The sequence below is a fragment of the Alosa sapidissima genome, chromosome 4, assembly GCF_018492685.1.
Source record: "Alosa sapidissima isolate fAloSap1 chromosome 4, fAloSap1.pri, whole genome shotgun sequence".
Lineage (NCBI taxonomy): Eukaryota > Metazoa > Chordata > Actinopteri > Clupeiformes > Clupeidae > Alosa > Alosa sapidissima.
The window spans coordinates 23,225,368-23,245,552 of NC_055960.1; the positions used below are offsets into that span (position 1 = coordinate 23,225,368).

General features: G+C 41.5%; 2 protein-coding genes across 3 annotated transcripts; one reads left to right on the forward strand and one right to left on the reverse strand.

The window, feature by feature from the left end:
• Positions 1-980: 980 nt before the first annotated feature.
• Positions 981-11,808, forward strand: LOC121707272 (bactericidal permeability-increasing protein-like). 2 transcript variants are annotated; one of them, XM_042089700.1, is made up of 16 exons: positions 981-1,236; positions 4,364-4,481; positions 5,075-5,189; positions 5,666-5,797; positions 6,408-6,563; positions 7,642-7,684; positions 7,806-7,866; positions 8,076-8,167; positions 8,259-8,435; positions 8,764-8,823; positions 9,230-9,397; positions 10,571-10,638; positions 10,753-10,795; positions 10,898-10,961; positions 11,077-11,153; positions 11,501-11,808. In XM_042089700.1, the coding sequence occupies exons 1-16, from the start codon at positions 1,234-1,236 to the stop codon at positions 11,540-11,542; spliced, it is 1,419 nt and encodes a 472-aa protein (XP_041945634.1). In that variant the 5' UTR covers positions 981-1,233; the 3' UTR covers positions 11,543-11,808. The 2 variants fall into 2 exon arrangements, with proteins under 2 accessions (XP_041945634.1, XP_041945633.1); XM_042089699.1 differs by having other exon boundaries at positions 982-1,236; positions 7,621-7,684.
• cdk5rap1 (CDK5 regulatory subunit associated protein 1) lies at positions 10,316-20,158 on the reverse strand. Its single transcript, XM_042089698.1, has 13 exons — positions 19,516-20,158; positions 19,264-19,367; positions 19,127-19,161; positions 18,883-18,983; positions 18,505-18,712; positions 17,312-17,432; positions 16,198-16,428; positions 15,425-15,522; positions 14,947-15,002; positions 14,170-14,300; positions 13,496-13,645; positions 12,651-12,791; positions 10,316-12,067 (listed from the first exon to the last, which is right to left on the reverse strand). The coding sequence occupies exons 1-13, from the start codon at positions 19,796-19,798 to the stop codon at positions 11,906-11,908; spliced, it is 1,821 nt and encodes a 606-aa protein (XP_041945632.1). The 5' UTR covers positions 19,799-20,158; the 3' UTR covers positions 10,316-11,905.
• Between the last annotated feature and the right edge of the window lie 27 nt (positions 20,159-20,185).

The following is a 20,185-nucleotide window of genomic DNA, read 5'->3' on the forward strand; positions in this document are numbered from 1 at the left end:
GATTCTAGAACAGAGCTCTGTTGTAGAATCTTTGGTTCACGTGTACCTCTGTAATTCACAGCAGTACTCCTTGTTCCAAACTGAAATGAGGCTGTCAGAGCCGGCACTCCAAGTGAAAGGGCCATTTTCTGAAAGAACAAATCAAAAATATTCTAAATAAGATTAAATACCACAAGCAGCAAATGCAACATGCATGAACGTGTATTGAATCCAGTGTCACTATGTTTCATTTTCTAGCATAATTTTTGCATACCAAAACCATACCATTCGCATACCATTTTCACCAAGATTTAATATTTTGTTTACCACAGGTTCCATTGTAAAAGCCAGACTTTATGTGTGTAGGATGGTTTGATGGGAAATCTATAACCCAAAAGCAGGCTGCTGCTTGGAATTCAACTCATTTTATCCTTTCCCTCTCTCTTGACTGCTTAATCAATGCTCATTGTGAAGCAGAATAGAACATGCATATTTTTCACAGTGAGCATAATTGAGCACAGATGAAAGCATACATGTCTCATTTTAAATGTTATTAAATTGAACAGGCTTGTCATAGTAACACCTTTAATCTTAGTCTGAATCAAACACTAAGAAAATGACTGTAATGGCTTCACACTGATTTAGCTGCTGCATGTGGCAAGCCAACCCCATTCATTTGACACTACACCCACATAATGTGTTGCTAGTATGAAGTAATGAGTAAACAGAATCTGCTCCAATGAGGCAAAGTGAAATGGTGGGAAACCAACCATATCTAATGGCAATACATCCAGTAATATACACCATTAGTGCCACACATCCTTATATCCGCATTCAATTGTCTGAGAAACATGAACTGGAATCTACACAATTTCATTTGAACGGAAAGTTGCTGGGGCACTTCCTTATTTTGTCCCCACCCACCGTACTCCGTAACCCCATGAGTGCGTTCTGTTGGCTGGGGGAGTGGGGGGGGTAGGAGTCAAGAGAACTGAAAGCTCCAACTCCATCTCAGAGCAGACTGCTTCCTGGTGTGGAGAATTAGAGGCCATGTGTGTCTCTTCCCCTCACAGTCCTCCCCTGTGACCAGCCCTGGAGACACACTGCTAAGCCACACCACACCACAGCACAAGACAGGACAGGACATCACCCAGGGAGAGGCTTTCAATTTGTCCTACTACTACTGTTGCTACTACTACAGTTCCTTCCGTGTCCGCTGGCTAAGAGAGATCCCCTCACACATCTCCCCTCCGTATGGTAAGAACTGACAGATTGACAGTCCAAACTGATGGCCATTTCAGGCGTGCTATGTATGTATGTATGTAAAACAAAAAGCTTTTGAAAGTTGAATTATATGGCAAGAAGTGAGGTACTGCTACATTATTTATTGTTTTATTTTTTAAAAAGCCTGTGATGCAGAGTTAGGTGTCAAATCAAACATGTTGTGATTATTCATTCACAAAGAGAGGAAGTGGGAGGAAGAGATCAAGAGAACAAGGGAGAGAGATTGTGCTGAATTTTTAATTGACCACATGCTGAACAATAAACTTCACAGAGATTTGTCCACTCACTGAGGAAGTCCTTTCCTCACTTTTGCCACATCTGTGGGACATCTTTAGTTGTTAGTTTTTACATATTTAAGACTGCTATTGGTGTCTTTTTGGTTCAGCACAGAGCGATTTCTTTCTAAAACAAACTAGGTCACACGGCTTTTATTTTCTGAGGGTATCTTCAGCTCCCTGCTTCCTCATTGACTCTAATTTAGGGCCTGCATAATTTAATAAACATCCAGCTAGCCCGCTGACTTGCACCCTAGTCATGGGGCTCCGGCAACATCTCTGACAAACACAGACGTTCTTTCAGAAATGCAAAACTGGATGAAAGCAAGAACAACCAAAATGCAAGTCTTCCTGTTATGTACAAAATATGTAAAATTTGCATGAAACCAAAGTATATTCTGTTTAATCCACCATAGACAAAAATCTCAAACAACTTTTAGGGATATAACTACCTAGCATAAAAGAAAAGTTCAGAGTGGGACAGTCACACACATGCAAATAATTAAAGCTATTACCAAAGCTTGACAGATGCTTGGTTTACCCAATTGTACAGGCTTTTTGTATTATATATCACATAAAGTCAAATAGTTCAACAGGAACAAGAGAGACACTGAAAGTACAATGTGAGCACCATCAAGGTAACATAGCAGAGTGCTCTGGGTTATTAGGTTCTCTTTTAAGTGAATGCCAAAAATGGAAATTCTTTTAGCAGTCACTGTGCTGCCACTAATAATTGGTGGAATTCAGAGTATTCCCACAAATTCAATTTCACTTACACCTCCTCTCACCATTCAATCCAGCAGTTATCAGAGATATATTGGACAGTTAAGGTTACATTCCTTACGTAAACTGTACAAAATATACGGTACAAAATATGACCGCCGCCCAGTCCAGCACATTTTTTCCACAAAAATAAATCACGCTGAAAGGCCTATATGATTCTAACTGTCTTATGCATTATCCACACTCAATTCTCACTGGTATCTGCTAGACAACAAGTACCAAAACATGATTAGTTCATAGATTTCACATGTAAAATTCATTTTATACAACCCCACCCCCATCTTGCCTGTTCATAATTCTGAGAAATTCTTGAATTGTGTGCATGTGTGCGTGTACACGTTTATGTTTATGTGTGTGGGTGTGTGGGTGTGTGTGTGTGTGCGTGCTTGTGTGTTTGCCTGCGTATGTGTGTTTGTGCATGTCTACTGTGTGAGTATGTGTCATACGTATGATTACTGTGAATGTATGTGTGTGTATCTGTTTATGCACATGTGTGCACATGGAATGGGTTAACATGACCCCTGGAGGCAAACATACGGAAAAAATTGGTCATCCTAGGCCCTACGGTTCTCAAGATATTCACAGAAAACTGTGTCTGCCCTAGCCCTACCCTCCTTTCGCGGGGTCCAGTACAGCGGGGGGGCTACAGATCAAAACAAAAACGATGGTTCCATGCTATCCATGTGGGGTTACATGCCCACCAAGTTTCGTGTACCCCGGTCTTTCAGTGTCCTGGGAATCCTTGTTGGTGTACGGTCACTAAATGTACACATAAATTATTTTATTGTAAGGCCCCCCCATGAACGAAAGTCCACAAAACTTGGCATGCATTCGGAGGGTGTCATAATGATCCTACACTTTCAATTTCGTGCAGTTTTGACCATGTCAGCCAGAGATATTGTGATGAAAACACCTAATTTTTTGCTTTTTAATTTTTAACTAGGTGGCGCTATACATGAAATAAGTGGTAATGGGATGGGTTGACATGCGCCCTTAAGACCAACATACAAAAAAAAGGTGGACCTCCTAGGCCCTACGGTTCTCGAGATATTCACAGAAAACTGTCTCCTGCCACCTACAGGCCAGTTGGTGTATAGTAACATAAATTAATTTATTGTGTGGCCCCCCCATGAACGGAATTCCACGAAACTTGGTGTGCATTCAGAGGGTGTCATAATGATCCTACACTTCCAATTTCGTGCAGTTTTGACTATGTTAGGTCACAGATACCTGCGATTACAACACCTCATTTTTACTTTTTTGTGTTTAACTAGGTGGCGCTATACATGAAATGAGTGGTTATGGAATGGGTTGACATGGCCCCTTGAGATCAACATACAAAAAAAAAATGGTCCTCCTAAACCTTACGATTCTCGAGATATTCACAGAAAACTGTCTGCCCTACCCTCCTTTCAGGGGGGTGCAGTCCAGCGGGGGGGCTACAGATCAAAACGAAAAACGATGGTTCCATGCTATCCATATGGAGTTACATGCCCACCAAGTTTCGTCTACCCCGGTCTTTCAGTGTCCCGGGAATCCTTGACGGAAATTTGGACATGCGAAAAAGAAAAAAAAGAAAAAAAAATCTGACTGCTGTGCGGCGGTCATAATAAAAAGGATGTAACTGTGGACTAGATCGCCACCCAGATTACGTATGAGAGTAGACCAGGAGGAAGTTAAGTAAGTATAATCAGTCAAAGAAGAAGTAAGAAGAAGTGTGAACTGTGCTATTGTGTGCTTTATTGTATTTAAGGGGTCTGAAAGGGGCTATTGAAACCTATTTCAATTGTGTCACACTGCAAGTAAAAACACTGCTCAAAACCCTAGACACAGACATACACCATCAATTACAAAACATGTTTTCTGTCTATTAATCTGTTACATAACTTTGATTTTCCAATTAGCACTAAATCAGATTAATCAATGCTTAGACAGAGCAAAAACATTCAACATTCACTGTTCAGTCTTGTACAACTCTGCTTTCACTCTCACGCATCACCTGTGGTGCTCCTCTCTGACCTCTATGTCCTTTTCACTCCCAGGTGACTCTGGGCAGGATGTCCCCCTGGTGTCTGCTGGCACTACTGGCCCTGGTGCCCTTCACTCTGAGTGCAAATGCAGGGGTCAAGGTCAAACTCACACAGAAGGGGCTGGAGTATGGTATGTTACATCACAGTACATCTGAGACACATTCAAGGCTAGCAAAGTTAGGATATACAGCTCTGAAGAGACCACTGGACATTTTTCTGATGTCATCCTACGGTTGCTGAGTGACATTTGAATGAGTTGACGGTCATATTCAAAATTAAGAGACCACTGCAAATTTGAATATGACCATGACCGTCAGAAAAATGTGGAATAATCTCTTATTTTTTTCCAGAGCTGTATAAGTAACCTGGTTTTACATAATGCTCAGCAACACATCAGTGACTACAGATTCAACATAATGTACAGCCAAATGCCATCTTGTAAGATACAATACTATTGGAATGGCTTGCTGAACACTGAAGATTTGCTTTTGGACAGTCACCTTCAATCACTTCTTTTCCATAAGCACTGAGTTAATAACATTGATATGGGTCATTACTGGTATACTGCACAGCATGTAGTGTGTAAACATGGATATATCAGTATAGTATCGGCTATTCCAAAATCATAATGTAGTCTTCCTCTGCTCTTGGGCTTGTTTTCGATAAAGTGTCTCGCTAACTAAAATAGCCACAGAAACAGAAAACCTGACGTTTAATTGACAGCTCGGCAAATTGGGATGGCAACACTGCAGCAGAAGTTAAAGACCATCAAGGTCCCTGACCTGAGTGGAACAGAGAAGGTGGCTCCCATTGGCAAGGTCAAATACAGCCTTACAGGGTGAGACTGAACATCCCATTTTCAGTTCACTTCTTAAAGTCAACATCAATGGCACTGTATTCTTTAATTGATAATTCTTCTAGTGTGTCAACACAACAGCTTTGACCTCCTACTATAATATGTGCTGTACTGTCTATATTGAACAGGCGCCCCGATTCACTGGTTTAAAGTAACATGTTTAAATTGGGACTATATATTCATCCCAAGAATGCACCTACCAGTTGAGAGTAGAGCTAACACTGATTATCAGTCCTAACAGTGAGAAAAGGTATCAAGTATCGCACATTTTTAGATTAAGGGCTAGATCTCAGGTAGTAGATGACTTGACTTGCACACATATAGCATGGCATTGCTGGGAGAGCTGGTATTATTGTCCATGGATATCTTTACTTAATTTTAGTGCATGTCATATCTACTGCTGTGGATATATCAGGTTATGTATGAATTGGCTGAGTATGTATACTATCCCTGTGCAGAATGCAGATCACAAATCTGGGACTACCCAAGTCAGAGATGGGGATGGTTCCAGGCACGGGGGTCAGTCTCGCCATTGGGAACGCCTTCATTAGCCTCCATGGAAACTGGAGGGTGCGATATTTACATTTCATGTGAGTATTAACTAAGTTTACTGTCGCTTACTAACCATTTTAGGCACTTTTCTGAGTGTTACAGAATCAGATATAACAAAAGACACTCTGTTCGCAGTCGCAGTTCTGAAGGCCAAGAGATGATTACTGTAAAGCTGATAATTAAACCAGTCTCTACATATTTCCATAATGACCATTTTAAAGAGCATTTACAGTTTCAAATAATCCTTAAATATCGTTTTTAAGTTATAGACCACTGGTGTGACAACAGATTCATTGGTACCACCAACAGATTCATTTGAGTATTGTGTTTCCAAAGATGTACTCTAAGTGTACCGATTGGTGATGTAGTTTTCTCATTTGTCAAGAAATACCTCTGTTTCTGTCACCATGTGAACACCTACTCCAAAGGTGCATGAGTACAAGGGCTGCCAGCATTGTGATATGCATGCTGTCGTGGAAATCAGAGACCAGTAGAGATAGCAGACATCCAGAGAGGACACTGATCAACCTTCCTTGACTGTTTAACAAGAACAGGAACTTGACAAACAGTTACAGCACTCAACCGTATTTGTAGAAATTAAAGCGCAATGGTACCACACCATGCCATTTCTCTCTTGTCATGTTTCAGCAAGGACAGTGGATCCTTTGACCTGGCAGTGAACGCGCTCACTATCACCACCAACATTGCTCTGAAGAGCGACGAGACCGGCCGCCCCGCGGTCAGTACCGTTAGCTGCACCTCCAACGTCGGCAGTGCCACCATCAAGTTCCACGGTGGAGCTAGGTAACCTTGTTAAACATTGTGGCCGGGTAGAGGTGCCCATTTCTCCACCTATATACCTAACCCCCGGCCAAGTCTAGACGCAACCCAATTATAGATAGCCAGACTAAGCAAATCAGGCCTATTAGATGCCTTCATATGCAGAGCATGTGCTTTAGATTAACATCACAACTTCTCAAAGGATGTGGGGGATGAGAAGTGGTATTCATGTGTTTCTCAGAATTCGGTTCATACCGAATGTCAGAAAGCTACACTGGAAAACAGGTCTAATCACATCCGCTTGTCAAGCAATAACGTTGATTATGACACATACTGTACACGGTAAAATAATGATAAATAAACTGTAGGTGTATAGGTTATATTCAAAACATTGGTATATGTTTGGACCACTGATTAAGTTGGGTACTGTAGTCAGTGTTGATGGTTGAAAAAAATATCTTTGCATGCCTTTGTACAAAACAATAACATGTAGATGATAAAACAGAATTCAAAAAGCAGGTTAACAGTATTACCCAGTTAATCATTGCTGAATCGCTGTCAGAATCAATGTTATCGCATGAAAAAATGGATGTAATTTGTCCTGTTTTATGATGTAGCCTTCTGACGTTCGCCATACACCGAATTATCCCACTTCTGGAAAGTCTGTGATTTAGTTCAGCAGATTTACAAAATTAATAAAAAAGTCAGCACACATTAAAGGTGCAGTCCTTGATTATATATGTTTATGGTACATTTATGTTTATGGTATTTGGCAAACACTCTTGTCCAAAGCGATATACAGTAGTCCTATTACACTTTTCAGCAAAAGCAGCTAAAATTTCCACAATTTCCACTAGATTTTCATCTGGCCTATACACTAAAAAAACAGGAAAAGCAGAACAGAAGGAATGTCTGAAGTTGATTGGCTGTTCTCAAATGTCAACAGCCTTTCACTAGTTTCAAGGACTACGCCTTTAAAACACTGATAAGTTGTAGCTCTAACACAAGCAGTACAACAAAAGAACGTTCACTCTAAGATCACCCCCCCTATTACTTTGGCTTCTGTGGCTTTCTGTTCAAGCTGGTTGTATAACCTCTTCAGTGCCTACATCGACAAGGCCCTGCGCAGCGCCCTACAGAAGCAGGTAAGAGAGAGATGAACAGCGAGGCTCTTTGTGTGGCTATAAACTAAATCACACTAAACTGATTTTTTTTTCATCACATGCATGTACCTAACTGGTGTGAACCGTCGGCTCATGCTTACAGATCTGCCCCCTAGTGACCGATGCCATAGCAGAACTGAATCCCCAACTGAAGACTTTAAATGGTACATGGACAACCATGCAGTAATTAAACTCATTAAATTCATCAAAATGTCATTAAATTCATACATGTCTACAACGTCTACAATGTGAACATGTATGTATACAATGTATGTAGACATTCAGTAAAAAAAGAGAGAGATTTATGAGGTACATGAGTAATTTTAGATCCTTGATTTGTTTGTAATTTTGCGATGTTCTTCATAATTACAAGTTCTGGCACGGGTGGACAAGTATGCCGAAATTGAATATTCAATGGTTGCATCTCCCATCGTCTCCAAGTCCTTTGTGGACTTCAGCCTAAAGGTGATTTCACTGCTTGTACTGAAAGTGTTGTCCTTCATAAGAATAACAAAAGAATAAATCAATAACTGAATGTATGAACGTCTCTGACCAGGGCGAGTTTTACAACATCGGCAAGCACAAGGAGCCTCCATTCTCCCCGCCAGTATTCGGTCTACCTCCGCAGGTCAACAACATGCTCTACATCGGCGTCTCGGCATTCACCGCCAACTCCGCAGCCTTTGTCTACCACAACGCAGGAGCCTTTAACATCTTCATCACTGATGACATGGTGAGCAGGCTAATGCCCGGGCTCAAATGGAAGTCAACTTTATAATGCACTAGTAAGGCCACATATAATGTAAGCAAGTGGCATACTGCACACAATATGTATCCTGGACAACATGTTTGTAGACTGTACAAAACCAATGAAGGACACACAAGATAACATATCTGATTCTGATATTCTCCAACCTTTAAATGAATACAACTGAAGACTTCCCAACAAATGTCAAAGATCTAAAAGTATGGCTTGCATTCAGTCAGATATTGCAAATAACACGGTGAAGTAAAATATTCTCCCAGACTGATGCTCAAAATACCTGCTCCTGCTCCTCCAGATCCCCCCCAGTTCTCCCATCAGGCTCAACACCAGGACATTTGGAGCGTTCATCCCACAGGTACCTTCGCTGCTCACCGCTCAAGCCCCAAACCAGAGGGTGGCTGCCTCTGAGTCAGAGCCACACCTCTACTGGAGTACAAAAAACAAGCTAAAACGAGGTCAGAGGTACATTTCCATTATGCATGGAAGGTGATGAAAGCAACTCTAGTCAGGGCAGTAGTGGGGTCTCGATCTAAATTTAAAAAAAAATAATACAAATCACAGACCTCAATGACTCCCTCTTCCTCCTCAGACATCTGACACAAACCCCTGAGAGTGAAAACTTACTATTCACTGAAAGATTATGCGTAGAACAAGCATATATATAGTACAGTATTCTATATCATACAGATGGCTGAATCTCTGAAACCCTCACTATGCACACAGGTATGGAATACATGTTAACAATCCCTCATCTTTTACAGTTAGCAAAGCAGTACCCTGGCATGATGATGAAGCTATTGGTGAAGACAACCAAGCAGCCGAACATCAGCTTCCAGCTCAACAACGTCACACTGCTGGCCTCGGGCACCGTGACGGCCTACGCCATCCTGCCCAACACCACTCTCGCCCCGCTCTTCATTCTCAACATGGTGAGTCTCAAGCAGGGCCCCCCTCACTCCCGCAAAGCTTTATTGGGCTGCCGCCACCTTTAAATGAACAAGACGGACGGTGAATCTCAATGCCGCCACCCCCCCCCCCCCCCCCCTTAAATGAACGAGACGGACGGTGAATCCCCCCCACGGACTCTCAGACTTTGATGAGCGTTCCCGCTAACTTCGCGAGGGAGGGCTTAGGCCTGTCCCACTGTGCATGAGGAATCGCTCACACTCTTTATGTGCCCTTTCCGTAAGTCAGCATCTATGCAGGCTTTACTCTAGGGAATTACCCACAGTTCATAGCGTTGTGACGTGAAACACGGGGTGGGTTGGAAGTCTGAAAAAACATCAGTTAACAACTGCCATGGTGTTGTCAATTTAACAATAGGTCACAGGTGCTATCCCATTCCCGTTATAAGCATTTTGAACCCTTGCAGCCCCTCAAACTCAATCACTTATCAACGGATGACAGTGAAGTCTTTGAGGGTTCAGGGTTTAGACCTTAGGGGGGGGACACTGAGATTTAGGTTTATGATTTTGAACACTCCTCTCTAGTTATGGCAGCGTTTGGACCATTGCTCCCCCAAAGCTTCCCTGTACCAAAAACAAGTCTGCAAAACAGTCACTTTGAGCACTCTCTTAGTGACAGTGGCTGCACTGGTAGTGTAAATTATGGAGATTATGCTGGGACTACAGTTTAAGGAGTTATAGGTACATGTTTCATTTAGCATCTTAAGTGGTTTTTATTTACAACTCGGTTAATTTTCTTTTTATTTATGCTCCTGGGAGATGAACCTGGACGTGGGTGTAGGAAATATTTTGCCCTATGATTTGATGTATAGGAGGATACATACATTTAAAAAAAAATTAAATCCTACAACCTCAGGTTAAGTCATGTAAAATTATATTGGATCAGTGCTTATGTGAATCCCTAACGTATCAATAACAACATTCACTAGCTGAATGTGCATGTCCTAGAGAGGGCACAAGCCATTTGTCCTCACAAAATAATGTTGATATTCCATGCCATGTCAGATTTCCAATGCTGTTTATGATTATTCCAAATACATTTGTATGGGGATGTGGTAGGGCTGGGAAAAGGCAGATAAAATAAAACTGTACATCCTCTCAAATCTCCCCAACCCCACCCTATCTCTTCTCTCCCAGGAAGCCAGCGTCAGCGCCCACATCTACGTGACCGGCGTGAAACTAGCCGGCTCGGTCAGCCTCAACAGGTGAGTCTGAGTTTCAACGCTTATGCCCACCCTGACAGCTGTTAGGGAAATGGGAGAATTCAGAGCCCGTCAAGCCATGACATATGCAGCCAAATATCTCTCTGCCTCCCACAGAATGGATATGGCACTGGGGGCCAGTTACGTGGGTCCTTTTCAGGTGAGTTATGGACAGCATGAAAAAAGGACTGTCAGTTTTGTACTATAAGGCAAACATTTCACTATTTATAAGTCATCATAACCCTAATGTTGTACCCTACAGGTGAGATCGCTCGATAACATTTTCCTGATGGTGTTGAAGGTTGCCGTGCTCCCTAAAATCAATGGTGAGTATTTCTTACCCAATAACAGTGCAGCAACTTGTCTCCAGAAAAGCGATATATTGGTGTACTCCCAGGGGGAACATGATAAAATCTCTCTGGTATTTCTCTCTCCCTCAAGCTCATCTGCAGCAAGGCTACCCTCTCCCTGCAATCGGAAAGATGAATCTTGTGAACACTCAGCTGCAGGTCTTGAAGGTGAGATATCCTCTAAATCTCCCAGAATAGGAGAGCTATCTTTATTTTCATGATGTCCTTACATCCAGATTTCAAATTAAATTAAGCACACACTAATGCCCTGCAAGTACATAATCCTGAATAAAAGCTAAGTAACATCACTCAACATTAGTTGAAAACTGCTGGTTAGTTAGATATAACTGCTTAAATAAAAACCTGAGAAAATATACGGTATTGTGATACCTTATAAATGCATGGTTTACACAGTCTATAAAACAAACATTATACAAACACCATCAGGTGTAGCTGTGTAACTGTAAGGGCATTGCCAAAGTGCTGACTCAGTCATTTGCTCTCTCCCCTCTCAGGACTTCATGCTGATTGGAACAGATGTTCAGTTCAGAGGATGAGTCAGTCGTTTCCTCGATCTCTCTACCCCATCCCTCCATCCTTCTTTCCTTCTATCCCTCCATTCCGGCCTCCTAGTCAGCAAAGTCTTCTCCGCATAGTGCATCAGGGTGTAATTAATGAGAGCCAAAGACTTGAACCTGCACACGTCTGTGGTCTTTTTTATAAACCACATATGCATTTCTTTGCAGTACATTCTGTTTGGCTGTGGTGGATCTGTGCCTTCCATGTTCGAGCATTACAATAAATACATTTGGGTTTTTAACCACTCCTTCTCCAGAGTGCTTTTTTTTCTCTCTCTCTCTACAAGGGAACATTTTTCACTCTCCCTCTTTCAATCTCAGTCTGAATGTCCACACGGTCTGTTAGCCACAGGAGTGTACGTGGCTGTCTTTGGGGGGCTCAGCGGTGGAGTGCTGCTGCTGCAGGGTGCTGAGGAGGGTGTCAGGTGAGTAATGAGTGGCCTCACTCAGTGTGGTGCGGCACACAGGATAGCCTCTCATACTCTGGGAGCTGGCGGAGGTAATCTGCAGGAAAAAGATCAAAAATACAGTTGGCCAGTTAAGATCACTGGCTGGATCACTGGCTGTCACATGCCTTTGGATAACAGTGTTTAGAACATTCAAAGTGTTCTAAAAATGCTTGTAATGAGACACACTGCATCATTGTTCTTTACATAAGCATAAATAATGTATGGCCACTACTGTAACCCATATACACATACTATAAAATCCCATTTGCAATGGCAGAGCTATTCACCTTATTCATCCGCAGCCAGAACAAGGCTACAGGGTACACTTGCCATCACACTTCAGTCCAGCAGATGGTGGTAATGCACTCCGTTTACAAACTGGCAAAAAAAAAAAAAAAAAAAAAAAAAAAAAAAAAAACTCACTGAAGAAGAAGAAAAAGAAAGTACTCGGGCACTCTTCTTTTTCCGTGAGCTTTTTTTTTGGCAGTTTGCAAATGGAGTGCATTACCACCATCTGCTGAACTGAAGTGTGATGGCAAGTGTACCCTGTAGCCTCGTTCTGGCCACCGGGTGAATACGGCAAAATGTCATTGTGGATATTGTGCTCTTCACATCTTCTCTGATCATCAACTCTCTACCTTGACCAGTATGTAGTCTCCCAGTTTGATAGGCTCCACGTAGGACCCAGGGTCCAGGCCAGGCACTTCCTGTTTGGGGAAGATCACCTTCACATTGCCATCACTCCTGCCAGACAGCTCCTGAGCAGATCTCTTGCTCTCCTGAAATACCAAACACCAGTAGCATCAGTGTAGCACAAACACCACCACTACAAGTGCTTACATCAGGTTTCAAACAATGGAACTTTTCTCACATGTTGCACAAAACATGTGATTTGCTAAGCCTTTCCTGAGCAAGGACAGGACAGTTTCGTCAGCGTTGCACAAACTGACAAGTCTGCTTTTGCTTTCTAAGACTCAAGTCTCATCTTTAAACAAAACATAGGTCCAGCAGGGCCTTTTTACAACAAAAATCAATGGATGGATCACAAAGGTTCTTACTTTACTAAATAAATATGGTTAATTCAGTCACTGTAGGAAATGAGTTCAAACGTGTTGTATATATTTTTCAAAATATAATCATGGGAAAAGACCACTAACCAATATACAGTAGCTTGCAGTGATGTAAACAGGATACACATTATCTGGACATCTGGAACTTGAAAACATCTCTAACACTGGCTCAAAATGAGCTCCAATTATGTTTGAGCTGTACTGAGCTGTACTGAGAACAAACTCCACCAGCCTGGCTGTGTGGTCATTAAATCAAGTCAAATCAATCAATCAATCAATCAATCAATGTTTCCCTCTATCTGGGTGAAAGACTAGTCCAGTAAGGGGCAGCTGAGTACCAGACAGCAGAGACAAAGGAGACACAATGGACACTAAGCTCCACTGGCGCTCATGAGTTGGGGTGCAGTACTTACTCCCTCCACCAAGACGAGCTGGGTGCTGCCCACAAGGCTGCTGTTGACACGGACCGCCTCTTCTCGGAACACAGAGATGAGTTCCTGCAGTCGCCGTTGCTTCACCTCTGCTGGGACGTCGTCCTGGAGACGGTGGTACGCATGGGTCTTCTGGATGTTTGTATGACAAAGGGATGGAATGTGAGTGAGTGTAGTGAATGAGTGTGTGAGTGTGTGAGTGGGGTGTATATGGGTGGAAATTCTGATTCTGTGCTCAACAGAAGCAGCAGTAACTTCCAACAACTCCTATTAAATCATTGAAGTATAAAGCAATTAAATATTAAATTTGATTCCGTCATAATTTATTTTGTTCTGTACAATTTCAATTTATTTGAACAGTACAATTATATATATATATATATATATGTATATATATATATATATGGTGGATATAAATTGAACAGTATGGTGGATATAAATTGAACAGTATAAACTGAACACTACAATTATATATATGAAGGCAAATTGCTTCAGAAACAATATTTCTAGAAAATTATTTTAAGAGTTTGATTCGATTTGTCTGTGCATATTATTTTCACTGTGCATTATAAATCACTATTTGGGAATTATTTCTATTTTTTAGCTCACAACAACTACATGCTGTGTTCTTTACAAACAGAAAAGGAAGCGCTCACCTTCCTCATGCTGTAGGCGAAGAGGAAGCCCACGTTGTAACGCACGGCTCGGAGCAGAGAGAGCGACTCCAGGTGGTCCTCCTCCGTCTCCCCGCAGAAGCCAGCGATGAAGTCACTGCTCAGGCTCACCCCTGTACACACACACACACACACACACACACACACACAGACACACACACAGTACTTCACTTTCATAGGCTCCCTCAGAACCACCACAGCCTACCTTGTAACCACATTCCATCCAGCTTTACTGTACATACAGTATATTCAGTAACTATACATGAGAAGTGATTCTTAGGCTAACCCCTGCACAAAGACATTCATAGCTAGTTGAAATGTCATGGGTTGTTCTCAAACCACCACAGCCTGCTTGGGAGTCATTCACTCTAAATGTATCTAGTCTCACAAAAATTATTACTGATTATTAAGATGATCAGTGGCCAGATAAACACCGCACTGACCTGTCCATATTAGAAATAATCATGAATGCTGATATGTCAGGGATGCAAAGTTTGCCTCACATACATTCAAGCCTTACATACATTCAGCAATCATAGCCCACTTTACGGAAACTTCCTCAGCTACCACAGGCCGTCTATGAATCAATACCCTGATGAAAAGTTTGTAAGATAATGTGCTAGTAATAGGCAGGCAACCATAATTAGATAGTTTTCTTTATATTTGAAAAGCATAATTATGTTTTTAACAGCATCAGAGCATTTGAAGGGACAGTTTATTAATGTTAGATAATCCATAAAGAGACAAAGAGATATTCACCAGGAATTATGCGGCAAACATTTTCCACAAGTTCAAGATAGGCTTCCCTTGTGTACCTGCAATTTACAAAGACAGAAAACTCATTAAATCCTCTGAATTACTGTGCAACTACTGCGGTGACAAAACACCTTCACAAGAAGGAAGAAGCAAAATTATATTTTCTCTCTGTGCAACTACAAATCAGTGCTGGTAATCCCAAATGACACATTAAACACTAGAAGTCCTGTATACTATAACTATATCCACAACCTTCAAACAACTGATTGAGAGGAAACAGCAATGATGTTGTACATGAAGAGGAAGACTCTGCAAGAGGAAGATGAAAAGGGGAGGAAGAGGAAGAAGAAGGAAGAGATAAAAGACTGGAGAACACAGGTAGACTGTAGAGGAAGAGGAAGAGTTAGTAGTGGAAGGTGAAGAGGAAGATGAGGAGGAATACAAAACATCTGGGCAAACAGAGGAAGGAGGGGTGTCTGACCCGCGGCGCATGGCCTGGAGAACGCGACTGCTGCCGCTCTGCGCTGGCAGGTGGATCTGCTTGCAGATGTTCCCCCGCTCCTGGATCAGATGCAGCACCTGCGCACATCAGAACAGGACACACCTGAGACCAGTCTATAGTGGGGACTCGGACCTAGGGGCTCCTATAAGCACCGTGCATACCAGCAACACAGTATTCTACCGAGAATATCTTTTATTCTACCTAACCCCTGACCTCCATGTCCTCCACTACTCCCAACTGAATCATTCAACAGCACTTTTGGACTATGAAACAAGAAACATGGGGCTGTAGCTCAATCTGTGTGAGTGTGTGTTCTCTTATATGGCTAATATAAATACAAATATAAAAGCACCCAAATCTGATTACCAAATGATTACAATGATTACAAAATGTGAAACATCCACCCAGTAGCTGAAACTGGCTGAAAGGAGCACCACGAAGCCTCATTTCCTGATGCAACGTTTGGAGTCAACCTGACCTGCCTGCCTGATAGGGTTCTACCTAACCAAACCATTGCATCAGTCCAAGCAATTTCTGAGAATTCATTTCAGTTTGTCTATGAAGTTTTACCTTGTCTACATCTTCTCTGCTGTGCCTGAAATCATTATAGATATGAGTTGTTAGCCTTCATTTCTATAAAGGGCCTTGCGAGACTGTCCACTGGTAGTGGCATTACATGGATTAATAAAATTGAACTGGACTGGAACTGGACAGTGATGTGCATATCTGTATTCTGGCAGTGGGCTGGTTACCTCGTCTGGAAAGTCTTTTGGGTGGGGGGACGTGAAGCGGATCCTCATGTTGGGATCAATGAGTGACACGCGATCCAGCAGGTCAGCAAACCGCAGGCCTCCCTGGCGGATCCGGTACACGGTGCTGAAGCCACGGCTGAGCTGAGTCGGCTCTGACCCACAGAACTGCTGCTCAGATGTGTCCCGGTAGCTGTTCACATTCTGGCCCAGAAGCGTGACCTCCCGGACCCCCTAGGGATCAAAAGAACTGTCAAAATACAATCTTTTCACACACTTTTTATTAAAAACTTGTCTGACTTGTAATGACTGTGCCATTTAAGATACTTTCAATGTGTTATGTTTAAAGGAGTCATGCTGCAGGAATCCATTTTTTCATGATGGCTGTAAAAAAATGTCAATGGCTGTAAGATATGTCAATGTCTACGACCAGGCTTTTCAATAAAATACCCTTCGCAGACTTTACACAAGCATCTTAAGGAATGTTACAAAATAATTAAAAAGTGTATGGCAAGACTCCTTTAACCCAAACATGCTTTAACATAAGTGGCTCTACATGATCTTGAGCACTTATTTCAAGCACAATGAAGAATCAATTTTAGGAGTACAACTAGAGGTCAACGTGTGAATATTCTGGAACCATCTTCCTATATTTTATCACATTTGTATATAAAAAATAACAAATGGTCGCACTCCAAAAATCTTTTCTTGCTTTTAATCCATTTTAGCACAGGGGTTAATTGACAAACGTTTCGGCCTTCGGCCAAAGATTTTTGGAGTGCGACCATTTGTTATTTTTTATGAGTTCCCTGGATTACGCACCCACAAAGAAACAAGAGAAGAATTGGGAGAGCGCGGTGTTGGCCAAGAAAAGGACTATCACATTTGTATATGAAATGCCCATTCAATATGCCACAACTGTGCTAAGGGGTTCAGAAACCCATCAGATATGAGGTGTTTTGTACACAAATGTGTTATAATTAAATATTTAATTATTGACCAATTAATCAAACATTAAATGACCTAAGGGTGAAAAGTATGGCAACATTATATGTATATAGTGTGCATCACAGAGCACATGATTGAACAGAGCAGTGAGCATGCGTAGTTTCACCACCTGCTCGGAGAGGAGCCGGACTTCCTCCAGGATGGAGGCCACTGGTCTGCTCCGCTCCCGACCCCGTGTGAAAGGCACAATGCAGTAGCTGCACATGTTGTCACAACCCCTCATGATGGACCTGTAGGAGTGACATTAGGTACCATAGATATGAATATGTTAGGAACCCATTCCATTACCACGGAAATACACAGAATTCAGAAAGCCACTTCTACATTTCTTGAATTTCCCCTTGAGGATCAATAAAGTAAGTATCTATCTATCTATCTATCCATTTCTAAATTCTGAAAACAAAACGTTTTTTTTGTGTAAAGACACAAAGAGAATTTCTGATGGGACACCTAGTTCTGTGTAACTGTTTGATGTGGTTCTTCCAACAGCATTGTAAGGAGAGGCACCTTTGATCATCTGATATTTCTGTTCCTCTGTATTCCACCTCAACCTTTGAGGAACTGGCAGGTATACACACTGCACACTAACTAGTATTTCCTATTACTAGAGGAGAAAAGTTTCTGAGGGGAACAGTGAGTAACAAAGTTACAGACATTGACATCCAAACCTAGGGCTTCTCGACTATGGCAAAAGTCATAATTATGATTATTTTGGTCAATATTAAGATCACGATCATGAATACTCAATGATTTTGGAAACATCATTCATTTTCTAAACTTCAAACAATTAACAATAGATTCAATTGAATTTCAAATATAATTCTGATAGTAAGACTAAAAAATAGAATAAAAATATATGCAAAAAAGATACAAGATACAAGAAAAGATACAAGAGTTACAACTGTAAAGCAAAGGGATGCGATGGATTTATCACTTAAGACAAAACAAAAGCACTGTTGCAAAACAGAATGCTGCAAAATAACTATTACATTTCGAAAATGTTGTCGTTGTTGGAAGTCATAATTGAATCAATTGATTAATTACACAGCTCTATCTACACTTACATTCACATTCATAAGAATGTCCGCCACTATGAAAAACCTACTGTACTCATAAAGTGAACAAGGTATACCAGTGTGAAAGGAAATTCCACAGCCTGTCACTTTTCATCCGACAAAAGCAAGTTTACAGAACTGCCTTTTTGACAAATAAGTGTTAAACTTTTTTAAAAAATGTTTTCATAAATCAGTGATAACTGTTTATTAGGAGGTGTTGTTATGTTATCCAATACAGGTGACTCACACAAAGGCACTGTGTCCTGTGGTGTGATGCACAGGCATGACATCAGCATAGGTCTCCTCCAGGGAGAGAAGCACGTTGCTGGCTCGCTGTCCACCAGAGGCCAGAGCCAACAAGCGGGGGAGGTCCCGGTATGCATCCGGACCCGCCACAATATCTAGAAGCTTCTCCCGTTCCAGTAGCTCTGATTTCAGACGCTCTGCCATGCAACCTGGATTGAGCCAAAACAGGGACACAAATCCAAATTGATTTGAAAGTCACCTAATTAACTCAACATTCTCTCAGGTCCCCTCACAACCAAGAGAACAACATTATGCAGTAATGGCTTTCAGGAGTCAAGTTCATTTAAACAAAGCATTAACTTTCACTAGCCTACTTTACCTAAAAGTCCAATCTTCATGGGACCCTGAGCTTTTGTTCGCTTCTTTTTAAGAGCAGTGAGCTGTTTAAGTCTGTTCCAGATGGTCTGCTCTGCCTTCTCTCTATAGACAGACAAGACACCCAATCCAAAGCCATCCCATGGCAAGTGAGACAATGTTATGCACAAAGCATGCCTTGATGGAGTGCATTTAGAAATGTGGACTAAAATATCTTAAGTTAATAATTAAAACATCAACACATTTACCTGACTGAACATGTGACTAGGAGAACAACATCTGCCTGAAAGAAAAGTGTTCAAAGTGAGAAAAAAAAACAGAAAAGAAAATCAGCATTCAATATTCTGATCTCACTCAGTATTCAGCCATAATACTTTTACTTTACCTCAGTGAGTTCTTTGGCTCGGAGATATCCCTTTTTCTGCAGAATTGACCAAGCAATCTCAGTATCATTGACGTTCATCTGACAGCCATAGGTTTCAAAAAACACTGAGGAGAGATGCATCAGGTTTAATGTACATGTATCTGTTTTACCACGCGGTACAATGTCAACTGGCTACAAACCTTAAAAAGACACACATTTCCGACGATACATTCCTTTGCCGGCACTTCTGTACCCGAAAACAATCACACAAACCTTTCCTTGAATTTCCATCCGTGGCGTCCTCAGGAAGATATGCATGTCTATTGTCGGATTCCTGATTGATGCTTGTCGATTTCTTGCTGGCAGAAGCATCTTTGATGAAGTCATGAAACCCTGGTCCAGTCGCCAACTTCGTCTTGAACAATTCGTCTTTTTGTTTAACATTAACGTTCCTGTTGACCGATGCACTCACAGAACAACTACGGCCATGTATCGACAGACTTGGCGATGACGTTAACAACTTTTGTAGATTTAACGTTAACACTCTGGATCTCATTATGATACCGCTGGGGTTTGAGGTATTTCTTCAAACTGTAATTGGTTAAACTTTTAGCTTTCCCAAATTATTTAACATTTAATAATTTAACAGAACCAATGGGTCCTACTACTAGTAGTAAGGTTATCTGCATTCACCTGAAGACATGACATGATGACAACTTTAAACGTTAATGGCTCATTACAATGGACAGTAGCCTAGTAGCCCAATTCACTAATTTTATGCAATGTTGTAGATCATCTTAATGACAGAAAATCTAACATTTGTATTTATCCATGTTTAACACTAGAAGCTATATTACTGTATCAGCCTCTTGTCCTCAGCCCTTGCTTGATATCAGTGTTGTTCCGTCAGCTAAACAGTTCCCTCGGAGTACAAACGTGTATG